This window comes from Argentina silus, assembly GCF_951799395.1.
Source record: "Argentina silus genome assembly, chromosome: X".
Taxonomy (NCBI): Eukaryota; Metazoa; Chordata; class Actinopteri; order Argentiniformes; family Argentinidae; genus Argentina; species Argentina silus.
The window spans coordinates 28,077,118-28,100,542 of NC_139653.1; the positions used below are offsets into that span (position 1 = coordinate 28,077,118).

The following is a 23,425-nucleotide window of genomic DNA, read 5'->3' on the forward strand; positions in this document are numbered from 1 at the left end:
TGTGAATGCTGCTAGCGAAAGGTGTGAAAACGTGTTCTTTATTTGAAGGAGAAGACAAACTACTTCTTACTTTTAGCTATTTATTTATATGTCAAAATTCTAGGCTTGTACAAGGACCACTTTTGGAGAAGAAAATCACAGTCAGCAAGCTGTTAATCTGTAACCAACCCTCCAAAAATGGATGCATTCAGACAGTCAAACAAAGCATTTACAGTATACAAAATGATTGTGATTGGCTATTTGGTTGGGGAGGAACCATGGTTTAGACTTGGCATCCCTTGTTGTTCACGGGCTGGTCACACCATTCATCCCATCTGCGGAGTCAGCACCCTGTAAGAGATAAGATACCTACTCTGGTATGTCCTCCCTAGCCTGGTACTTTTCCACTATAGCTCTTTGTGTAAGCGTGTGTTGCAACATCTTTCTTGATGACCTGGCTTAACCTCTCCATGTATTAATCCAACGTACCATGGGACTGATGCTTGATTCATCTCTCATTTATCAACAGGCCATCACATTAGTAAATACAGCACACTGCAGTAATGTATTTTTATTATAGCAATAATAAAATGTTTTTATAAAAATAATTTCTAACAAAGGTCATAATTTGACCTACATTCCATTCCATTCATTTACTTTATCCAAAGCGATTTACAACATTTGCTGTGCGATGTATAGTTTTTTAATACTATAAGCAAGCCTAGTGCTGCTTCTGCCTCTAGAGATGCTGCTGCTAGCATATCAGAGGCACCGGCTACTGCCCCTGTACCCTCCACAAGCACTGCCCAAAAGCAGTTCCCTCTCTCAGCTGACTCATCCCCACCTCACACGGTTAGCGACTTGAATGGCGATGCACCATCCCAGCCAATATTAGCTAGCTACCCAAAGCATGCATTCACTGCTATATTACGATCATTCAATCCTGCCTGGTACCGCACACGACCATGGCTGGAGTACTCTGTTCTGCGGGATGCATGATTCTGTTTCCCCTGTCGGAAATATGTCACTGCCAATGAGAGAGATGTTGTTTTTACCTCGCGTGGTTTTAACAACTGGAAAGCGGCACTCGAGGGTGACAGGTTTACAGAAGCATACATCCAGCCACAGTCATGTACAGGCTGCAGCCACCTGGTCTGAGCACAAATGCAGAGAGGCAACAGTGGAAACCATCGACTGTATGCTGGTAGGTAAAACACAGCTTGAAAAGAACCAATATTATGTCAAAAGCATTGGTGGTGTAGTTAAGTTTTTGTGTGTGAACGAGTTAGGGCTCCGTGGAACAACAGAAACCTTAAAGCGTGACCATCAGGGCACCGATGCTGATGACATTGCTGCAGGTCTTTTTTATTTATTTATTTATTTATTTAAATTGTTTGAATATACCTTATAGAAGGACGACAAGCTAGCTGATATTGCTAAGGGTATACCTAAAAATGCCAAGTACACCTTGAAGGATATTCAAAACGAGATAATTGAAACACTGGCAAACATGGTTCTTGGAGAGGTCAGGAAACGTATGCAAACGCTGACTCTGCAGTTTTACATGAAAAGTGATGGGACTAGGGACAGGTGTAATGTTGAGAATTTGTCCATAATGATTCGGTTTGTATGTAATTCCATGCCAGAGGAGCATCTGATTGGTTTGCTTGACTTGCATGAACTTGATGCTGAGTACATGTCCAATGAAATATTGAGACATATTTCTGATGCTGGCTACAGTGCTGACAACATACTTAGCCAGTGTTATGATGGTGCATCTGTGATGAGTGGAGTACAAGGTGGTGTGCAATCATTGCTTCAAAAGAAGCTTGGTAGATATATTCCATATATTCATTGTTATAACCACCAGTTACGGTTAGTGGTTGTGCATGCCATGCATATAACTTCTTATAATGTGTCAGAAAAGTATGATACTCCTTGTCTCAAAAAACTGCTTGAAATTTGCTGGACAAGCCATTATGTGACAAGGTTCATTGTTGAGAATGAAGACCGTCTTCTCACTATCCTCTCAGAGATCTCAGAGGATGATGATGCCACAGTTGATTTGTGCACTGAGGCATCAGGCCTTTTAATTCAAATTATGAGGCATCATTTCTTTCAGAGTGGCAAATTTCTAGTGCGGGTGCTTGCTGTCTTGAAACCAGCAAATGGAATTCTACAGTCTCAGTCTGTGGACATATGCAGTGCTTGTGAGGTTGTTGGTGCATCACTGGAGTGCTTAAAAGACATCTGTAAAAATCCCACCATCACTCCCTGTCAGTCTCTGAAAAGATCCCTGCTCAGTATCCTTGACAGGGCCATTTCAAAAATGGAAAACTGATTTTCCAAGAAGAATGTAGATCGAATGACAGCCATATGCAGTCTTGTATCCAAATCTAGTGCATTTCTAGATTCCACATTGTTGCGTCCTCTGCATGTGCTTGCTGGCACTGCGGCAGACGATGTGAGTCTGAAAAATGAAATTCTTGTTGCAAAACCAATGTGTGTCAAGAAATGTCCAATTGAAACAGACCTGTCCACTGTGTAAAACCTGCAGGAGTATAAGGAAGCTTTTCCTGTGTTGCATAAATTGTATGTAACAGCCCTGGAAATTGATGTCATCAGCATCATGTGAGAGTTCCTTCTCCACACTGTCACGAGTCCTAACCCCCTATCGTCTCACCATGTTATGTGAAAGAAAGAGGAATTTAGTGATCTTGGCCCATGAGAAATCGATAACATATACCTTAGACATGATTGAATTTGCTAGAATTTTTGCCAGGGGAAACAGGAGACTGATTTTGTAGATACATAGATGGATGGATGGATGGATAGATAGATAAAAAGAAATAAAGAAATGGATATATGACTGATATACTGTACTTATACCTTCAGGCTACTAGTCCGCTTCTCTAACCTCTGGGCAACCTACCGCCCAAGTTGCCCACCTATTATTTCTACCAGCCCACCCTAATATTGCAGGCTAAAACCGGCCCTGAATGAGACAAATATTATCATGCACCAGATAGATTGCAAGAGGAAAGTTTGGATAAAAAAGGATCTGCCCAAGATTTACAGCATACCACCTCATCTGTGAAACACGGTGGAAGGGGTTCTATGGTTTGGGCATGTGTAGCTGCCACAAGAACTGGCTAACTTAATTGGTCTTAATTGATGATGTTACTGGTGACAGCAGCAACAGAATGTATTGTGAAGTGTACAGAAAAATCTTGTCTGGTCGAGTACAAGCAAATGCCTCCAAATTCTTTGGATGGCGCTCCATCATACAGTAAGACAATAACCCCAAACATAGCAACATGCCATAGCAACTAGGGAGTTTTTCAGATTCAAAAAGTGGAACCTTCTTGACTGGCCAATTCAATCTTCAGATTTAAATCCAATTGAACATACATTGAACAACATTTCCTGTTGATAAGATCCAGGCCTGGAAGAGCATCGCCAGAGAATATACCCAGTGTCTGGTGGGGTCAATGGGTCGTAGACTTCAAGCAGTTATTGCATGCAAAGGGACCAAAGACTAAACATTTATTTGGACATTATATGATTTTTTCCAATACTGTTGGTGCCCTGAAATAGGGGGAGCATGTTTAAATAATGGTAAACCCAATCTGAAAAAACCCCCATTGAATTAAAGCTGAGAATTTCTACTTTGACCCCATAGTAATTGTTTGATTTCAAATCCAAAATGTTGGAGTATAGAGCTAAAATAAGACAAAATGCTTCCTCTTTCCAATACGTATGGAGGGCTCTGTAAACTCACAACTGTTACTCTGAAAATAAATTATTTTTTCACTGTTTTACTCTATTCAATAATGTACTTGCTAGAGCTCTGCTTACAACAAGCTCAAATCGTTTCACATTAACAAACAAAAGTGTGGCAATCTGTCTTGCCACTATTATCTGATATAATATGGCCTAGGCTAGTCAGAACAGATTTCCCACATTGGCTGTGAAAACTGGCATTGGCCACTTTCTACACATAAATTCAACATGAAAAATGGCATGCCCCCAATTATGACACATTTGATAATTCAATCTTTTTTTGGACATGCTACAGCGACATCGTGGCCAATTTAGCCGCATGTTAAGCAAACAAAATGCTTTCAGCATATAGTGGCTTCTGTAGTTGATGGCAAGTTGGCCGCCGGTGCGACAGAACTATTGAGTTTTATTTCAGGTCATTCACCTTGGCAAAACAACCACCAGGAGGCGTCGTTGAGCATAATGGATATGCTTAAAGTGTGTAAGAACATTGCTGCCTGATGAATTTTGTGAGGAGTAGCTTGTGAGTTGTTGTTTCAATTTGGAAAAGGACAAATTCTTGTCTGGTTTGAGATATTCGAAATTGATATCCTTGGATAAACCTTAAATTAGAACAAATCATGTATTCATGATGGAATATGTGTGTTCACGAAATTGCATATCAGTAACTCATTGCGATATAATGTTTCTTCCATCATATCATGTATCATAGTTGGCTACAAATTAAGTACTTTCATATTGGTGTCATATAATTGCTGTAGCCTTGGACAGTTGTTGATATGTGTGACATTGTACACATTTTGATACAGCTCCTATGTGTGTGTGCATGCTTGAGCTCCGCTTACAGCAACCTCAAATCTTTTCCCATTAACAAACAAAAGCGTGACAATTTTACTACCAGATTCGAATGGTGAACAAAACCCAATCCCACTCCTCCCCTAGAACAGTAAAGTTATTTTATTTAACGAATAGTTCATAGAAGATTGACAAGCAAACATTGATTTTAGCCTTCATTGTTACATATTTAGAGAACTGCTGCCGCATCCCCCGTTCTGACGTACCTGGTTGTTATCATTAAAAAATGCATGGCGACTGTATGACTTTTCTAACAGATCGACTGCATAAACTTTCAGCTGATTTAGCCTCCTTTGTGGTCCGAGCATAGATTTGTTTTTCTTATGATGACTGATGTATAGATGATTCACTTACTTTAGACAAATGTACTCGCTTTGGATAAAGGCGTCTGCTAAATGTCAAAAATGTTAATGTACGTTTGTCATTGATTAGATATCAATAAATTGTGCATGGAAATGTCCAAATGTCTGTGTGTGCTTGCTTGAGTCCGCTTCTAACAGCTCAAATCGTTTCCGAACAGAAGCGTGACAATTTATCCAGCATCCCCCTTCAAACGATCCCTGAAAAAGCAAAATAAATGCAAAATAAATTCATTATTATAATTACATTGTGTGAACATGGAACCGCCAATGTGGTCCTTCTTACCCTATTATGACGGTTTTAATTAACAATTGTCGGCTACTTTTCTATACAGTCTCAATCCCACTGAAACCCAACTATTGCATGAAAATGCCTAACATCATTCTGTACGTTACAATACGTTACATTATTAAAGCCAACTCAAGCTTATCCATATAAGCTATAATACGCTATAATTTATGAAGGAAAAAACCTGCACTCTCTAGAAATACTCTTTAGATGCTGGAAGAAGGTTTAAGGTCAGTGAGCTAGATCATTCAGCTCCGTTCACCTGAAAGAGCCATTAATTTGGCTCCAAAATGGCTCCTCGTAAAATCTGCCCCTTTAGCGTCATTTTGAATGCTTATTGGTACTTGTACACATCTGTTGCTTAAATGTGTTCAGTGGAATCCAATAACCGTCTCCTTGTTAGCCTACATGTAGTATAAAAACTGTTAAATTAGATTAGGCTACATTTGTTTGAATTGGATTCGGCTGATGTCCCTACAAAAAGCAAGACACTATTACACATGTGCATTGAAAGTAACAGGCCTTCTGGGTACAGGTGTCATTAAATTAGGCTATAGAGAATACAATACTTAGTCTTGTGTTAATTTTTCAACAAAAAACATCACACCAAAAAATGAAAGTATTTTCCGATTTGTGACTCGATTCCCAACGTTCACCATTAAGAACCGGTTCAAAAGATCTGGCCCATTAGTGGCACTTGGCCGGTGTGTCTGAACCTCCTGCCACTGATGTCTACTGGCTGGTGAATTTAATGAATGGCATCACGAAAATAATAAATGGTGGTGTTAATTTATGCATTTCAATTTATTTTGTAGGCTAAGCAGCTTAGGCAGAAATTGGAAAGGCACATGTGAAAAGTCTAGACTTGGTGATAGTTGTTTATTTCACCATTATTCAAGCAGAAAACTGGAATGAGTGACGGCGAAGGAAATGTGGGCTTTAGGATAACCAGTGTGATATCTACTGTACCAGTGCAAGTTGCTATTGGTAGTGTTGATATTAAGGAGTGAGCTAATATAGAGGGACTTAATAAATAGGTAGCCTACTTATGACAATCCTCCATTCCTTGACTTTGCCCAAATAATGGATTGGTGCATATGCAAAACATTCTGTATCGATCTTTTATGGGCTATCCTGCAGTTACAGTACCTTTTAAAATTTAAAGTGTGTTATTGCAGTACAGTAGGTCAGTGTTTAAGAGATTCATGGTTGAGTGGCGGTATTGCAGGGGTACCGCGACAGGAGTAGCGAGTCAACTGGCCTTTTCCACAAGTTTTATTTGAGGTATTTCACCTCAGCAAAACATCCACTAGGGAGCATCATTGAGCCATTCCAATGGATAGGCTTGTTGTGAAACAGTAGCTCATTTCTGCATCTTCACTTGGCCAATGTGTGAGCTGATACAGTATTTTAAAAATGTTATTTGTATTATTGTAATTCATATATTTTTTTTCATTCTGAATTTACAATAGTGACAGCCTGGATGAATTAATAAGTAGCCTATTAGTTGTCTGGACAGAGAAATAAAAAATTATGTCCTTGGATAAACCTTCATTTATAACAAATCATGTCTTCATGGACACTTGATAAAATTATGTCAGACATGTAATATGTGTGGCAGTGTATCCCTTACCATTGAGTCAGTGGGGCATGAAGAAAATCTGAAATGAATTAACTCGATATAATGTTTCTCAGTTGATTCTGCGCATTTCAGTAGTAGGCTATATGGACACAGCGTGCTCACAACACACACATTTCATGTGTTCATGAGGTGTTATTTTCTAAGAGCTAGAGTATATACAATATATTGAAGTCCTGCATGAAAGAACAGGTGTCTATCCCCCTCCATCCCACAGTATCACATCGAAAGTCTATTCTAAATTCTACATTGTGGCCTATAGTGCTTCTTTAATTTGTGTGGATTCATGAATTTGCTTGATTTGATAGCATAATTTAAAAGCAGCCCACAGAGGTTTGGGTTAGTTGGGAGCCGGTTTGGAATCACAATAAACGGGAGAATGAGAGGGCCATAATTGGTGCGAGGTGGCCTATACTGTTCAAATCCCGCCAAGTGCTCATTGCCAAGAAACGTTTTGTTTCCAAAAGAAGCCCTATCAGGCATTTTCCCTTCTGTCCCGTCCCGTATCTCTCTATCTAGGGGTTGTTGCCTCTTGAGAGCCATGGTGTGGTGTTTATTTGATTCATTAGGAGCCCAGGTACAGTCAGCATCAGTCAATGTTTATTCCAGTTAACCCACATTATGCATGCTATAAAGCTTTGATGATTTGCATGAGGTATTATTTGATTTCTATGGATGTAGTGAATTAACCTTGCTTTATTGAATAGCATTGTTTGACATCAGCCCAACAGATTTGAGTGAGATATATTCGTAGCCCAAGTTGTAGTAGTGCATAGCCTGTTAGTATCAACCATGCTTTATTTTTAACATTAGGCCTACTTGGGAGGAATACAATTGATCCTAAGCATTTCAGTGTTAGTTTAGGAGTTGAGGTGAATGGGACATCGTGGATGCACAGTTGTGTATGCCATGGACTTGACGCGCACAGTATGGAGATTGGAGACACCATGAAATGTTGCATAACACTTCATTTCATTATGACAAAACAGAATGTTTCATACAGATAATTATGGATAATGTGCCCCGCGTTACCGACCACCGAAAATAAACAAAACTGGGCAATCAAGGAAATTCTAAAGTAGTCTAATCGCTGCTCACAGGCAGCCGGTTCATTTGAGGCTATTGGCAATTGTCCCAAAGGTGCTGTCTGAAAAGGGCTCATCTTTCCTCTTGCTTAGAGCATTATACAGCTCTGGAAAAAAATAAGAGACCACTCCAAATTTTTCTTAAATCAGCATCTCTACATGTATGGCAGCCATTCCATTCCAGTGTCTGTTGAATTCCAATACAGGCACACCTCATTCTACTTAATGAGGTGATCACCTAAACCAAATCTTATTTAATGAGGAAAAGTATAAAAACCACTCTTGTGGTCATAACTATCCTCTTGCAATAGGACCAGCTGGATTGCAAAAACAGTGCTAGTAGTACCTCAAAAGTAATTGGAATAAAAAAAATAACTATTGACCATGCCAAAAGAGTTGAAAAGAAAAGTTTTGAGTGAGGAAAAGAAGGGTTCAATTCTGGCTTTACTGGCAGAGGGATACAGTGAGCATCAGGTTGCTTCCATCCTTAAAATTTCAAAGACAGCGGTTCATAAGAATAAGGTCAAGCAGCAGACATTAGGGACAACAAAGCCACAGACCGGCAGAGGGCGAAAACGACTCTCCACTCACCGGGATGACCGCCAACTCATTCGAATGACACTCAACAACCGCAGGATGACATCAAGTGACCTACAAAAAGAATGGCAAACGGCAGCTGGGGTGAAGTGCACAGCGAGGACGGTTCAAAACAGGCTCCTAGGGGCAGGGCTGAAGTCGTGCAAAGCTAGGAAAAAGCCCTTCATCAACAAGAAGCAAAGAAGAGCCAGGCTGAGGTTTGCAAAAGACCATAAGGATTGGACCGTAAGTAAGGTCATCTTCTCTGATGAGTCCAATTTTCAGCTTTGCCCAACACCTGGTAATCTAATGGTTAGACGGAGACCTGGAAAGGCCTACAAGCCACAGTGTCTCGCACCTACTGTGAAATTTGGTGGAGGATCGGTGATGATTTGGGGGTGCTTCAGCAAGGCTGGAATCGGGCAGATTTGTCTTTGTGAAGGACACATGAATCAAGCCACGTACAAAGTTGTCCTGGAAGAAAACTTGCTTCCTTCTGCTCTGACAATGTTCCACAACTCTGAGGATTGGTTTTTCCAGCAGGACAATGCTCCATGCCACACAGCCAGGTCAATCAAAGTGTGGATGGAGGACCACCAGATCAAGACTTTGTCATGGCCAGCCCAATCTCTGGACCTGAACCCCATTCAAAACCTCTGGAATGTGATCAAAAGGAAGATGGATGGTCACAAGCCATCAAACAAAGCCGAGCTGCTTGAATTTTTGCGCCAGGAGTGGCATAAAGTCACCCAACAGCAATGTGAAAGACTGGTGGAGAGCATGCCAAGACGCATGAAAGCTGTGATTGTAAATCAGGGTTATTCCACCAAATACTGATTTCTGAACTCTTCCTAAGTTAAAACATTAGTATTGTGTTGTTTAAAAATTAATATGAACTTGTTTTCTTTGCATTATTCGAGATCTGAAAACACTGCATCTTTTTTGTTATTTTGACCAGTTGTCATATTCTGCAAATAAATGCTCTAAATGACAATATTTTTATTTGGAATTTGGGAGAAATGTTGTCAGTAGTTTATAGAATAAAACAAAAATGTTCATTTTACTCAAACACATACCTATAAATAGTAAAACCAGAGAAACTGATAATTTTGCAGTGGTCTCTTAATTTTCTCCAGAGTTGTGTATGGAGTTATGGAAATATTTTAATAATTTATTGAAGACACTGTTTTCAGTATGGAATAACAAATTGCATGCTGGGGGGGGGGGGAAATGTGCAGTGATCTATGAGCAGTTTGGGGGGAGGTATGATCCTGTGTCTGAGCAAATTTGTCATCAGCTATAGGCTACTGATCAATTTAAAAGTGCATACTCGTATACATGAGTTTACAAAACAGTGAAAGGATTCAGAGGAAAGTAAGAGTGGAGTTGGGAGGGTAGTGTGAGACACCATGAGATGTGCAATATTGTGCCAGACTGATCATGGAAAAATCTGTAGAGACAAGGTCACAAATAGCTTTACATTCTATTGCATATTCCTGAATGAAAAGCATGTTTCAAAAGAGCAGCCAACACAAAAAAGGACCACCAATTTCTCCCAGACCCTCAGGTTTGGCAAACAGTGTTAGGCTATTTAGTTACAATAAAGCCTAATGCTGAGATTCCAGTTTTAAATGTTACTATCCAGAAGGACTGCCTTCAAAATACAGGTTTTATGGGACATAGGAATTCTCAGACAAATCTATCTTGATATGAACTCAGAGATGATTTCTGTTGTTTTTTACATTTACATTTACATTTATGGCATTTAACAGACACCTATATCCAAAGCGACTTACAACAATACATTTGTTTAAGTAAGTGAATCATCTATCAAACAGTCATCATAAGACAAAGTTATCAATGCTCACACCAGGGGCCATTGGCAGTCGTAATGCCAGTAGGCTATTTTTTTAAAATTATTATTATTTATTTTTTGTCCACCAGAGGGGTGTGATTCTGCCAAGTGCGTAGTCTTGAATGCCTATTTGGAGTTACACACACACCTTTTCAAAATGGGAACACCAAATAATTCAGTGCATAAACGCCACAGAGCAAGTAAATCAGAATATAGCCCAATGGGAATACATTGTTACATATAGATGCATAGCTCATATTTATTCTCAGAGTGAGGCTCTTAAAGAACAGCGTGTTCCCTCAATGTGAGTGATCCTGCAGGCTTTTTTTCTGCCTCCCTCGGTTTAAAAACGTATCAGAGCTCCAGAGAGGGAGACGCTTCCCTCTTATCACGTTGTGGACTGGGGGCACTTAGACTGTCAATAGCAGGTCGCGATCGGCAACAGCTTCTTCCTATGGCCAGCTTTCCCAGAGGGTTGAAATTGCAAAACAACATACCAGTGTTCCTACCCCAATGTAGGAAAAAAAAAAAAATTCTAGGGGGCCAATTTTGCCCCTGTTGACTAATTTCTTGGGGCATTTTGTAAAAATCCAGGGCATTTTCTTAAATTCATAAAAATAACATTAACCGTAGACCATGTCAAAATAGATTTTGATTTTGGCATTAAAAGGATCAATAGATTCAACCTCCACTACTTTTCCAACACCAGTCCTGGAGGCTTTTGTTCCATTATAGCACTAACACACTTGATGCGACCTATTGCAGTAGGCCTCTTTCATCTCCCCTTTAAAAAATCTCTTTCTATTCTTTCTATTGACATCCCATAAAACTTAATTACCCCTTTTTTTTCAAAAGAGGGCGATCTACAGCTGTTATACTCTTGTAGACTACAGTAGCTCACATTAAATGCTTCTATTTAATTTCAAGTTAAAAAGTAAACTCGATTTTACTGATAACTGGGCTCTTTTTGACCAAGACAACTCGTGGTTGACTGGCATCTGCCCTCTGAACTACTAACAGCGCCAAAGCACAGAAATCTCATGAAATTGAATGCCAAAGTTGCACTGAAAAATGTTTTGCTGTGATTTCGGAGGCATTATTTCACATCTTAAGGGCATTTTCGCCCTTTTCCCCCCATGTATTTCCGACATTGGCCTACCCCACACCATCATCGGGTTTGTGTTGTTTGTGTGTGCCTCCAAAGGGGGACGTGTTTGTGTCCTCCCCTGTTTTTGTGTAATTAATGGCCAGATCAGGACGGAAGTCTTGATTTACCTAAATCTTCATATGTAGAGCAAGACAAGGTCAGACATGTACATTAGTTTTCCTGTTTGCTTTCACAGACACACGTCACCTTTGTCCTTTAATCTTCTCTGGTTGTGTGTTCACTGGAACAAGGTCATAAGACCTTACTGTTTCAGGGTTCCACCTTTCCCTCAGATGTCACTATATTATGAACTGCTCTCCTTTCCCTCTGAAAGCGCACGACTGAAGCAACATTGACGCCTTTTCTCCTGCGCCATTGTGAGGAAAGTGTGTTGTGAACAGGTCTATCTATCTTATTCATGAAATTAATTAATTAATTAATTCTCTCAATTTACCTCAGGATTCACCAGCAACGGCAGCAAGTGTGGAGGGTGGTTTGCCCCTAGATTGGGGCAGTCCACCTCACATGAAAGAGCTCGAGGAGGACGGTGAGCGGAGCAAATACCACCACAGCGTCAGTGTTCTCAAACCTATCCGCTCCACAAGCAAGTAAGCAGCACCACACAACAGAAGCCTTCTTGGATGTGTGTATAAGAATCAGAGCCTTTCTGTCTCTAACCTGTCTGATCACCTCACAGGAATCAGCACCCAGTGGACAATGCAGGCCTCTTCTCCTTCATGACCTTTAACTGGCTAACGCCTCTGGCTGTGCGCGCCCACAGGAAGGGCCAGCTCCTGCTTGAGGATGTGTGGGCCGTATCTCAGTGGGAGAGCTGCGAGACCAACCGCCGTAGGTCAGTGCAGCTCAGTCAGTCAGAAAGAAAAGGAAAAAAGCCAAGAATGTGCATGTCCTCTTAGAATATATAGGTCTTGGATTTCTATGATATCCCCTGGTAGTTTGAACCTCTTATCTAAAATCGATCCATCTCTTTCTCTATCTAATATTTTACATATATTATATATATGGGGTATATTTCTCATCATCCCACTATTGATATGGTCCCAAAATATAATTTCTTTGTCATACAAACCTCATAGATATCCTAGTTTCATCCTAGATTTAGGTCCTGGGATAGTCTCATAGTGAACACATTATCATGAGGCTATTCCAGGAAGTAAATCTAAGCTTGTAATTAGGATATCTATGAGGCATATGTTGTATAGCCTCATAGATATATAAATAATGATACTTTAGGATCGTGTCAATGGTGGGCTGATGAGAAATATATGTAACAAATATATATTTATATATATATTATATTTTTGTAAAATTCAGCTTAAACTTTGTTGTAGTTCAATAGGGATTGATGTGTTTTGAGCACTATTCTACCTGTGCCTCTGTAGGCTGGCTGGACTGTGGGAGGAGGAGCGCAGGGTGAAAGGGGACCAAGCTTCCCTGTGCAGTGTGGTCTGGACTTTCTGCCGGACCCGGCTGCTTCTCTCCATCCTCTGCCTCATGGTCACCCAGCTGGCAGGTTTCAGTGGCCCAGTAAGTAACACCATCTCATCCTCCATGCCCTGTCATCTTTCACTGTCTCTCTCTCTCCCTTTTCTCTCTCTTAAAAGCAGGGTGTGTGTGCCCAACCCCTGCCTCTCTCCCCCTTCCTAAATCTGAAGCCCACAGGTGAGTGTCCCATGGAAGCAGATATATATCTCTTTCTCTCTTCCCTCATCTAAAACCAGAGGCAGAATATCCTACTCAGACAAATTCAAAACCAAAAATTGTTGGATTTTTAAGATTTGTAAGATGTGTGTTTTCCTGTAGTAAAAACAAATAATAAGGACTTTTTAAATGTATTTATTTTGTATTAAATGTCAAGATTCTACTGTCTCAATCTTGTAATGTGGTTTGGAATGTGCCTTGCTTCTGACAAAGGTACTGTAATCAAAATATAAGTGGGGGGGACCTGGAGTTGGGTCATTTGGACTGTTGCCAATCTAACTCTGACTGTAGAGGCCTTTGGGTAGGATTTACCATTATGGCTCCATACTCTGGACCAGACACAGTCATATATCTTGGTTACTGTTTTCATACTTCAAAACACTTTAGTTGACGGGAGAGGAGTTTTGTGTAAGACCATTATGACCGTAACCAGAAAATTACCCACAATGTAATCAAAGTATTTATTTGTGTTCCTAGACATTTTTTTCTATGCTGAATGTTATATATTATATATCAGAGCCATTAAATATCAATTTTGTATCATATTGAAATTAAACACAAGTCCTGTATTCAAATCATTGATCTGACAATTCTGGATCCTCACTTTGTTAACACCAATTGAAACAGATTTGTGCAAAACTTTATCAAGACCCTGATCTTTCCAGTTAGAGGTAGCACTCCTGTCTGTTGCTCTCTAGGGGATTCTTGTGTTTCGTAGTCTCAGTGAAAAGATAAGTAAGTCTTGTTGCAGTTATGGATGTTATTATCCTGTAGCTATGTGTTGATGATAATCAGGTTTAACCTTTCCAGTGTCTATAGAGGTGTCTGCAGATGTGTTAGGGGGACAGGTGTGTCAAGGTTAATCAGTCAAATTTCAAGGACTGCCTGTCATCTGCCCTGGTGAACAGTGAGGCCATGCACAGTCATTTGCCCACTCCCACAATATGATTTTTGCCTCGACTTAGATCTGTCCATCTCTGTGGTCTTGCTTGAAGGACAGCTCTCCATCTGCCATGATGATAGTATAACAAGACCTTGTGTCTTTCACCAAGATTTACATACAATTGTTTTACTCCCGTTATAGACAAGGATACAAGAATGTCAAGAACACATATATTTCCCAGCATCATGTAAATATGTGCTCCAAGAGGATGAGGCTAGACGTGAGGAGGGGCAGATTAGAGAGAAGCCAGGGCAGAGGCTGTTATTTAGAATCCACAGGCTAACCATTTACACCAGCGGAAAGTAATAAAGAATGAAGCAGCCAGAGACCCTGGTGAAAGCCCAAGAGGTAAGGAGCATGTTTCTCATGCAGGGATGGATCAACAGCTCCCTCTCTATTTCTCTTTCTATCTCCCTTCCTCTTACTATCTTATTATGTCTGTATCTAGTGGAAATACAATGCTCTAGTGCAGGAAGGGATCCAGATTCACCAGGGCTTACAGTATTAATCTGTTAGCTCTACACAAGCAGCACTTGGACATCAATGGATCATTTATTGGATAGAGGAGCAATGCCCCCTGTTGGAGTAAGGGAGAAGACACTTTGTTCAATTACTTTTCTATGTTTTGAATTTGAATTTGAAAAAACTGACCTGGTAGAGCTCCAGGAATGTTGACATCCCCACTCCTGCTCTCGAGCCTGGATCTGCCTGTATGTGTAACATACTGCTCCAGGACAACCTGCTCAGCTGTAAATGTTGATTTAATAGGTTATTGATGCACTATGTAAAATATTGCTGTTGTTGATGTTTTTGTTTTTATTTTTGTATGCAATGTCCAATGCTTTTTCCTGTTCTATCACTGAAAACAAACTGTTGTAATCAGAAAACTGATACCCAACTGCAGTTTATGGGTATAAAGTCAGCATTCCTTATCACTGGCCCAGAGAATTGGACTTTCCCCAAATGTGAGGAATTGTTGGACTGATATGCCTCTGCGGTTGGGGGTGGGGATAGAGAATACTGGGATCAGAATACTGAATCAGCAGACTCTACTTTTTGGCCCCATAAGCCCCCCTGTCACTAAAAGCTTACTATGCCTTGTTGGTCTGCTGGCAGAACATCAGTTCTGTAGGATCTATGCCAGTGAGGCCGAGCAGAGGGCATCTGTTTTGATCATTGCTCACCCACTCCCCCTCTGTGCATCTTTGGACAATGAAATAAGGGGAAATACACCTTAAAATGTGATATACTACAACTCCACTCTAAGGACAAAAATCCCTAAACTTCAGAAAGACTGAAAAGCTAAATTTCACAAAGACTTTGTTGACTTGAACTGTGAATCTTTTTTGATTTGTTTCTCTTTACTGTTTATTCATGATTTGATGCTCCAGGTTTTTTCCCCTTTTATTGCTGTTTATACATGTACAGTGTTCTGTATGTGCTTTTTTGATCATCTACAGACAAAAAGGTTTTCTATTTGCCTATTTCAATAAAATATGCATTTGTCAACAATGTGGGTTTGCTGACACTCCCTGCTTGTGGACCCCTTAATGTGTCAAAGGTTGTTGGCAGAGCAATGTGTGTATATGAGTGTGTGTCATGTTAGATACACCTCTGACCATAGATTTTGGTAAGAAAATGGAGGATAAACACAGCCACGTATCAATGGCCTACCCTCTCTGCTCTGTTCCTCCTCTCTTTCTGGCTGTCTGTATAATCAATCTGCTGACATTACATTTCAGGAAGTTTAGACATAACTGCGTGGTCCCCCCTCTACCTCTCCTTGATGTGACTGAAGGTATAATGACTCTGAATTCACCTGATGCAAACAATAGGAAATATGTTTTGTAATGTACTATCTACTCTTTGTCTCCAAATACTGTAGCAGTGTCGATATTCATTTTTTCTCTTGTTCTTTTTAAAGGATCTTAATAGACAAAGACCACCAAAGGTAAATGGTGAGAGCTATACTTTAAACAGGCTGTTATTTAATCAGTAGAAGCTGTTTAAAAAGCTTTTGAAGTTGATAAAAGGGATGGCTTTCGGTAGTCCTGATTTTAGTTATTGACCATGTAGTGTCTCAAGATGATGTTGATGTTGCTGATGGCAGTGGTGATGAGTGATGATGCTGGAGGGGAGGCTGGGATATGGTGTTGCTGTCAGTCATGCGGCCTGTACTCTGTCATCCCCTCCTCCTGCCCTCTCCCAGGCCTTTGTAGTGAAACGGCTGTTGGAGTACACACAGCAGGCTGAGCCGGACCTTCCCTATGGCCTTCTGCTGGTCCTGGGTCTGCTGGTCACTGAGCTTGTCCGCTCGTGGTCTCTGGCACTTACCTGGGCCCTCAACTACCGGACTGGAACTCGCCTGCGGGGTGCCATCCTCACCATGGCATTCCACAAGATTCTACGGCTCCGCAGCATTCGGGATAAGTCCATGGGACAGGTGAGACCAGGTTCAGATTGGGTCCTTAATTCCTGAATGACTGAGGGCTGAGGTGAGGTATTTTAACAAGTAAGGCATGTTTAAAATGAGATTTAAGTGAGTTAACGATGGTCATGATGAGATTCAGGACTGATGTGGGTCTCTTTCTCTCTTTTCCTCTCTCAGTTGATCAACATGTGTTCTAATGATGGGCAGAGGATGTTCGAAGCTGCAGCGGTGGGCAGTCTGCTGGCAGGCGGGCCCCTTATTGCTGTGCTGGGGATGGGTTACAACCTGGCCATACTGGGTCCTACCTCTTTACTGGGCTCTGCAGTGTTCATTCTGTTTTATCCTGCTATGGTGAGCACTATGTAGCATGTATATTTTTTATGTATGCTTTCTTTATAGAGGGAGATCTGTCACCATCAACAGTGTTCAGTCAGCCCCATCCACTGGTCTCCATGGTGTCCCACAAGGCTCTGTCTTGGGCCCCCTGCTGTTCTCAATCTACATGCTCCCCCTTGGCCACATCATCCATAGCAATGGTCTCAGCTACCACCTCTACGCAGACGACACCCAAATATACATCTGCTCCAAGCCCGACACCTCACCTGCACTGAACACACTCAACCGCTGCCTACAAAGTATAAAAACTGGATGCACAGTAAGCCTTTTAAAACTCAACTGTGATAAAACAGAGGTTGTCATTGGTTCAAAATCACAAATCAACAACGTCAATAACTTCTGCCTCACCATTGAAGATGTGATGGTCACTGCCTCCACACACGCCAAAAACCTGGGATTCCTCCTTGACACAATCCTTTCATTTGAGACTCATATCAATAAAACACAACAGCTGTCCTTCTTTCACCTCAGGAACATTGCCCAGATCCGCCCATTTCTATCCTTTTCTGATGCTGAACGACTTGTACATGCGTTCATCTCCTCACGTTTGGACTATTGCAAATGCCTTGCTCTTCGGCCTCCCATTCCCATCTGCTCAACATACTCGGCCTACATACAAAACTCTGCTGCCCGTCTCCTCACATCCACCCCCACCTGCCATCACATCACCCCTGTCCCGGATCTCCACTGGCTACCTGTCCATCATAGGATTGACTTCAAAGTCCTGCTCAACACTTATAAGGCCCTACATGGCTCCCCAGCTGCTGCTTCTCGGCTGTAGAATGCTCTCCTCCACAATGTCAGAGCTGCGGACAGTATTGCCTCTTTTAAGACCTTGCTAAAAACTCACCTGTTCAGACAGGCTTTCAATGTATAGGGCCTTATGTTATGTATGTTCTCCAATACTTTTATTTGTTATTTTCTATTTTTCATATTCTTGACGTGTCGCGCTTTGTGTTCATGAGAAAGTATACAAATGTAATGTATTATTATTATTATCTTTGATTAGCCTGGGAAATCCCACCTACATTCTGGTATAGAGTACAATGATTAGTGGTATATCTGTTGCTAGATATCAACCTACACACACACACACACACACACACTATACAAACAATATTATTATTTAATTAATCATATACAAACCACAGACACGCACAAAACAAATCAACCACTATCACACCGTCACCCTCTCTCAGATGTCTCTGTGCTCCCTGTAGATGTTCAGCTCAAGGCTGACGGCCTACTTCAGAAGGAAGGGTGTGGCTGTGACCGACAGACGTGTCCAGAAGATGAATGAGATCCTCAACTACATCAAGTTCATCAAAATGTACGCCTGGGTAAAGGCCTTCTCCCAGGCTGTGCGCAGTAAGTGCCTAACCTGTATGTACTCCTTACTATGTCTATATGTGTTTGTGTGGTCATGCTGACAGTGCTGTTTTTGTTTATTGATTATTTTTCTTTCATAGGAATTCGAGAGGAGGAGCGCCTTATTCTAGAGAGAACAGGATACTTCCAGAGTATCACAGTGGGAGTGGCTCCTATTGTCGTGGTGATTGCCAGTGTTGCCACTTTCTCTACCCACATGATGCTGGGATATGATCTTACTGCTGCTCAGGTAGAATGTGTCATTTGTTCCTTTCTCTGATCAGAGCCAAGATCTAGGAGACCAGATCACCAAACTGATACTGAAACATTGCATGGTCATCCCTTTGCAGGCATTTACAGTTGTGACTGTCTTCAATGCGATGACCTTTGCACTTAAGGTCACACCCTTCTCAGTCAAGTCCCTGTCTGAAGCATCAGTGGCCATGGAGAGGTTCAAGGTAAGATCTCTCCCTCTTTCTCTTTCTCCATCCTTTTCTCCGGTCTCTGTATCTCTTCTCAAAACCCCTCCATCGATTGTCTGCCCCAGTTTCTGTACAGCCTGGCCCTATGTGGGATGAATGTGTTACGTCTGGGTTTGTTGGCAGTACATCAGTGTTCTGGAAGAGCTCTGTTCCCTCTAATCCCCTGGTCTAACAGGGCTGTCCCCTCTGAGGTGTGTGTTTGCTCAGGTCCAACCGGGTGGACGGAGGGAATGTGCTGTGAAAGCAGGAAAATATATGCCTACATGGGGCAGTGCTCCCCTCCTCTCTCTGCTCAGCACGGTCTTATCTGTCTTTTCTCCCAGACCCCCTACTGTTTCAAAACCTCTCAGAACAAAATTCTCTGAGTGATGCTGTGCCAAACTGCCTAGTTTTCCATTATTTTGGAATTAGGTGGGGATATGTGAACAGTGTGGCGGTAGAGTGTGATATGGGGATGGGGGCTAGGGGGACTGATATAGTGGAATTAAAGACAGTCTTTTGAAATCCCAAATATACAGTCCCCGCCATAAGTATTGGAAAGAGAAAGCAAGCTCTATACTCCAACAGTTTGGATTTTAAATCAAACAATTACTATGAGGTTAAAGCAGAGATTCAGCTTCAATTCAATGTTTTATTTTTTTCAGATTGGTTTCACCATTTAGAAATTACAACCCTTTTTATTCATAGTCCCCCTATTTCAGGGAACCAGTAGTATTGGAAAATCGTTTCTGGTTAGTCTGGTGTGTTCTGTCACATCATTTGTGCAGGCATAAGAGAGCTGTCAATCTCTAGTATTGATTCTAGCCTTCACATTTTCTTTTGGAGTCTGCTATTGGTGTCTGTCAACATGAAGACCAACAAGATGTCACTACATGTCAAGGAAGCCATTTTTGGGCTGAGAAATCTGAATGAAACTATCCAAAACATATCCAAAAACCTTATCCAAAACAACTGTATGGAACAGCATCCAAAAGAATAAAAACACAGATGAGCTCAGCAATTGCAAACAGCCTGGTAGGCGAAGGAAGACTTCTACAGTGGATGACCAAAGAATGCTCACCATAATTCAGATCACTGTCCCACAGATCAGGAACACTCTGCAGGAGGTAGGTGTGAATGTGTCAGAGACTACTATCCGCAGAAGACATCACCAGCAGAACTACAGAGGCTACACTGCAAGGTGTAAATCACAAGTTAGCAACAGAAACTGGATGGCCAGATTACATTTTGTAAAAAAGTATTTAAAAGAGTCTTGAGACAAAGAATAACATGTACCAGAGTGATGGAAAGTGTAAAGTGTGGAGAAAAAAAGGAACTGCCTAAAATCCCCGGCATACCACCTCATCTGTGAAATATAGTGGAGGGTGCTTCATCATAGAGCAAGACAATGACCTCAAACATACTGCCATAGCAACTAAGGAGATTTTCAGGGCCAAAAGTGGAAAGTTCTAGAGTTACCAAGTCAATCTCCAGATTTAAATCCAATTGAACATGCATTTCATTTGCTGAAGAGGGAACCTTTAAGGCAAAAAGACCTCAAAACAAACAACTGAAGATGGCTGCAGCACAGCCCTGGCAGAACATCACCAAAGAATAAACCCAGTGTCTGGGTGGGGTCGAGACTTCAGGCAGTTATTGCATGCAAAGGATTGTCGACCAAATACTAAACATGAGTGCTTTATTTGGACATTATATGTTTTTCCAATACTTTTGGAGCCCTGAAATAGGGAGAGTTGTTGTATGTTTAAAAAATGTTGTACTTTCTAAATGGTGAAACCATCCCAAAGAAAAAAACATTGAGTTAAAGATGAGAATCTCTACCTTAACCTCATGCTTCCTCTTTCCAATACTTATGGAGGGCACTGTATATGTTTGAACTGGTTGAACCTCTGCTTTGATATCCCCATGGCTACACTCCTTACACTCCTACTTGTGTGTGTGCATTTGTGTATGTACGTGTGTGTGTGCGTGTGTGCACACACGCGCATGACTCCATGTAATGCCCTGTCCCCTCTTTCTGACTGGACAGAGCTTGTTCCTAATGGCAGAGGTGGAGATGATCCGGGCAAAGCCACAGAATCCCCAGGTTGCTGTGGAGATGACTGGGGCCAGTCTAGCTTGGGAGACGGTCGGACACAGTGCCCAGCCCACACCCAGAGGCACCCCCTCAGTTGGCACGACTCAGAGGTGTGGGTGCAGGAGGTCCCGTGGTGAGACACAGGAGGATGAGCGAGAGGAGCAGGCAGGTCACCTTCTAAAAAGAGGAGAGAGTGATATTCCATCTAGCCCAGAGGATGACCCCCCACCCATCACCACCATTAGCCAACGACTGCAGAGGACCTTACACTGCATTGATCTCACCGTGCAGCAGGTACTACATTGTGTAGATGAAGCAATGGTTGTACAGTTTGTCTATGAAGAGTTCATATGGTATATACATCCACCCCACTGTAACTCTGTCTTCAGGGGAAGCTGGTTGGTGTCTGTGGGAGTGTGGGCAGTGGAAAGACCTCTATGATCTCAGCCATCCTTGGACAGGTAGGATAAGGAGGTTATACCTACCCTCTCGTCTACTCACTGTAATGTGAGAAAACAAATTGACTCTGGACTATTCGTTTTTGTTGTTGCTCATTGATCCGTGACAGTCATGAGGAAGAACGTTTTTTTGTCTTTCCTGTCATATCAGTTAGGGTTAAGGTTATGCAGATGCCCCCAAAGTAACCCCTTATATACATCTGGAAACAAGGAGAGGAGACTGCCTCTATACACATTTTAACTACTTACACTATGTTCTGATGTGAATAGAGGATGATCTGTGGTAACATCTGCCCCTTAGATGACCCTTTTGGAGGGAAATATTGCAGTGAATGGGGACTTTGCTTATGTGGCCCAGCAGGCCTGGATCCTCAATGCGTCATTGCGGGACAATATCCTGTTTGGTAAAGAGTTTGAGGAGGAGAGGTGAGCTCCAAACACATCAGTATCGCACACAATTATTGATCAAATACAAAATCTAGAAAAGCAAACAATAGAGAGTACTTTGAACTTAAGTATCTGAAAATGATGAAAATGAAAAAGAAAAGTAGGGCAATTTGGGCAAATGAAAGTCTTAGAAAGTCTACACCCCTTTCAAAATGTGTAATTTGTGTTGTCCCAGAACCTGCAATAGATATTCATTAAATTAAGATTTGTTTCCCTCTGATCTACACTTTAAAAGTGAAAGAAATTAATTAATTAAAAATAATGTATTAAAAATTAAAAGAAAGACGACCTGTCTGCAAAAGTCTACACTTACAAGTTAATCAGTTGAATTGATTCCATTGAGTGCAATGATAATACTTAATACATTAGGTGACTCTGTCCACACTGTTACAGATATCAGGCAGTTCTGAGTGCGTGCTGTCTGAGACCTGACCTTGCAATCCTCCCCAACGCTGATCTGACTGAGGTGAGACAATTTTCCTGTCATGGTTTTTGAATAGTGAAATAAACTAAAAGAGGAGTTCTTATAATGGAAAACATCATATACTGACCATATCCTTGGTGAGGAATAATTATAATTATAGCTGTTGAGAACTTCAGTCCCTTGGCCTTATTTAAATGTATTACCTTATTTATATATAGCCGAATAAAATGTTGCTTTTTAGAAAAGACAAGTCTTCATGTTTCATGTTTGTACGTTGTTTCTCCTTAGATCGGAGAGCGTGGTGCCAACCTCAGTGGCGGGCAGCGCCAGCGGATCAGCCTGGCCCGTGCCCTCTACAGTGACAGGGCCGTCTACATCCTGGATGATCCTCTTAGTGCACTAGATGCCCATGTGGGGAATCATATCTTCAACAACGCCATCAAGAAACAGCTACGCCATAAAACCATAATCTTTGTCACTCACCAGCTGCAGGTTTGTAGAAGTGACTGTTGCCTCCACAACAGAGCATGTAAGAAATGGGAGTGAGCAGATTTAGCCAAGAATTTTGAAGAAGTTGGAAGGTATGCCTTTGCTCTCGTTCCAGTTTAATCTCATACTGCTCAACCCACTTGCTCAAGGCATGCTCTGCTGCCCAGCCCCTTTTCAACTGGTTCTAAAGCAAATATGGTCTGTAAGATTGTTAAAGGTGTATGGATATTTATTTTATTTTTTTGCATCCACCAAGAGCGCTGTGGGACGACTGTTAGCCAGTGAGTTAAAAGCATAAAACCTTACAGTTTAAAGTTTTAGCAATTCATTAAATATTTAGTAATTCATGAACATTGGGAGAAATTGGATTTTATTTAACCTTTTTTATATAAGGGAAACACACTGAGACCAAGGCCTCTTTTGCAGGTGCACCCTGTCCACAATATTTACACAATAACAAAGTAACACATACAAAATACAACACAGTTCAATACAGAAATCAATACATAATATAGAACCACAATATTAGGAGAAACAATCACATCTTTCACCAAGGAGGTCCTCAACACCCTAAATTGTCCAAACAGCACCAGGACATCCAACTTTTCTGTAGATTGTTCC

General features: G+C 41.3%; 1 protein-coding gene across 2 annotated transcripts in view; it reads left to right on the plus strand.

Moving 5' to 3' along the window:
- The window catches only part of abcc5 (ATP-binding cassette, sub-family C (CFTR/MRP), member 5), a 47,065-nt gene that overhangs the window by 13,750 nt on the left and 9,890 nt on the right, over positions 1 to 23,425 (plus strand). For both annotated transcript variants that reach the window (XM_083695250.1, XM_083695251.1), the window contains exons 3-15: positions 12,027 to 12,175; positions 12,265 to 12,420; positions 12,971 to 13,115; positions 16,442 to 16,675; positions 16,841 to 17,014; positions 18,280 to 18,427; positions 18,529 to 18,677; positions 18,778 to 18,885; positions 20,939 to 21,280; positions 21,376 to 21,447; positions 21,746 to 21,870; positions 22,285 to 22,357; positions 22,604 to 22,807. In XM_083695250.1, the coding sequence (XP_083551376.1) occupies positions 12,027 to 12,175; positions 12,265 to 12,420; positions 12,971 to 13,115; positions 16,442 to 16,675; positions 16,841 to 17,014; positions 18,280 to 18,427; positions 18,529 to 18,677; positions 18,778 to 18,885; positions 20,939 to 21,280; positions 21,376 to 21,447; positions 21,746 to 21,870; positions 22,285 to 22,357; positions 22,604 to 22,807 (2,079 nt within the window). The remainder of the gene's footprint in view (positions 1 to 12,026; positions 12,176 to 12,264; positions 12,421 to 12,970; positions 13,116 to 16,441; positions 16,676 to 16,840; positions 17,015 to 18,279; positions 18,428 to 18,528; positions 18,678 to 18,777; positions 18,886 to 20,938; positions 21,281 to 21,375; positions 21,448 to 21,745; positions 21,871 to 22,284; positions 22,358 to 22,603; positions 22,808 to 23,425) is intronic.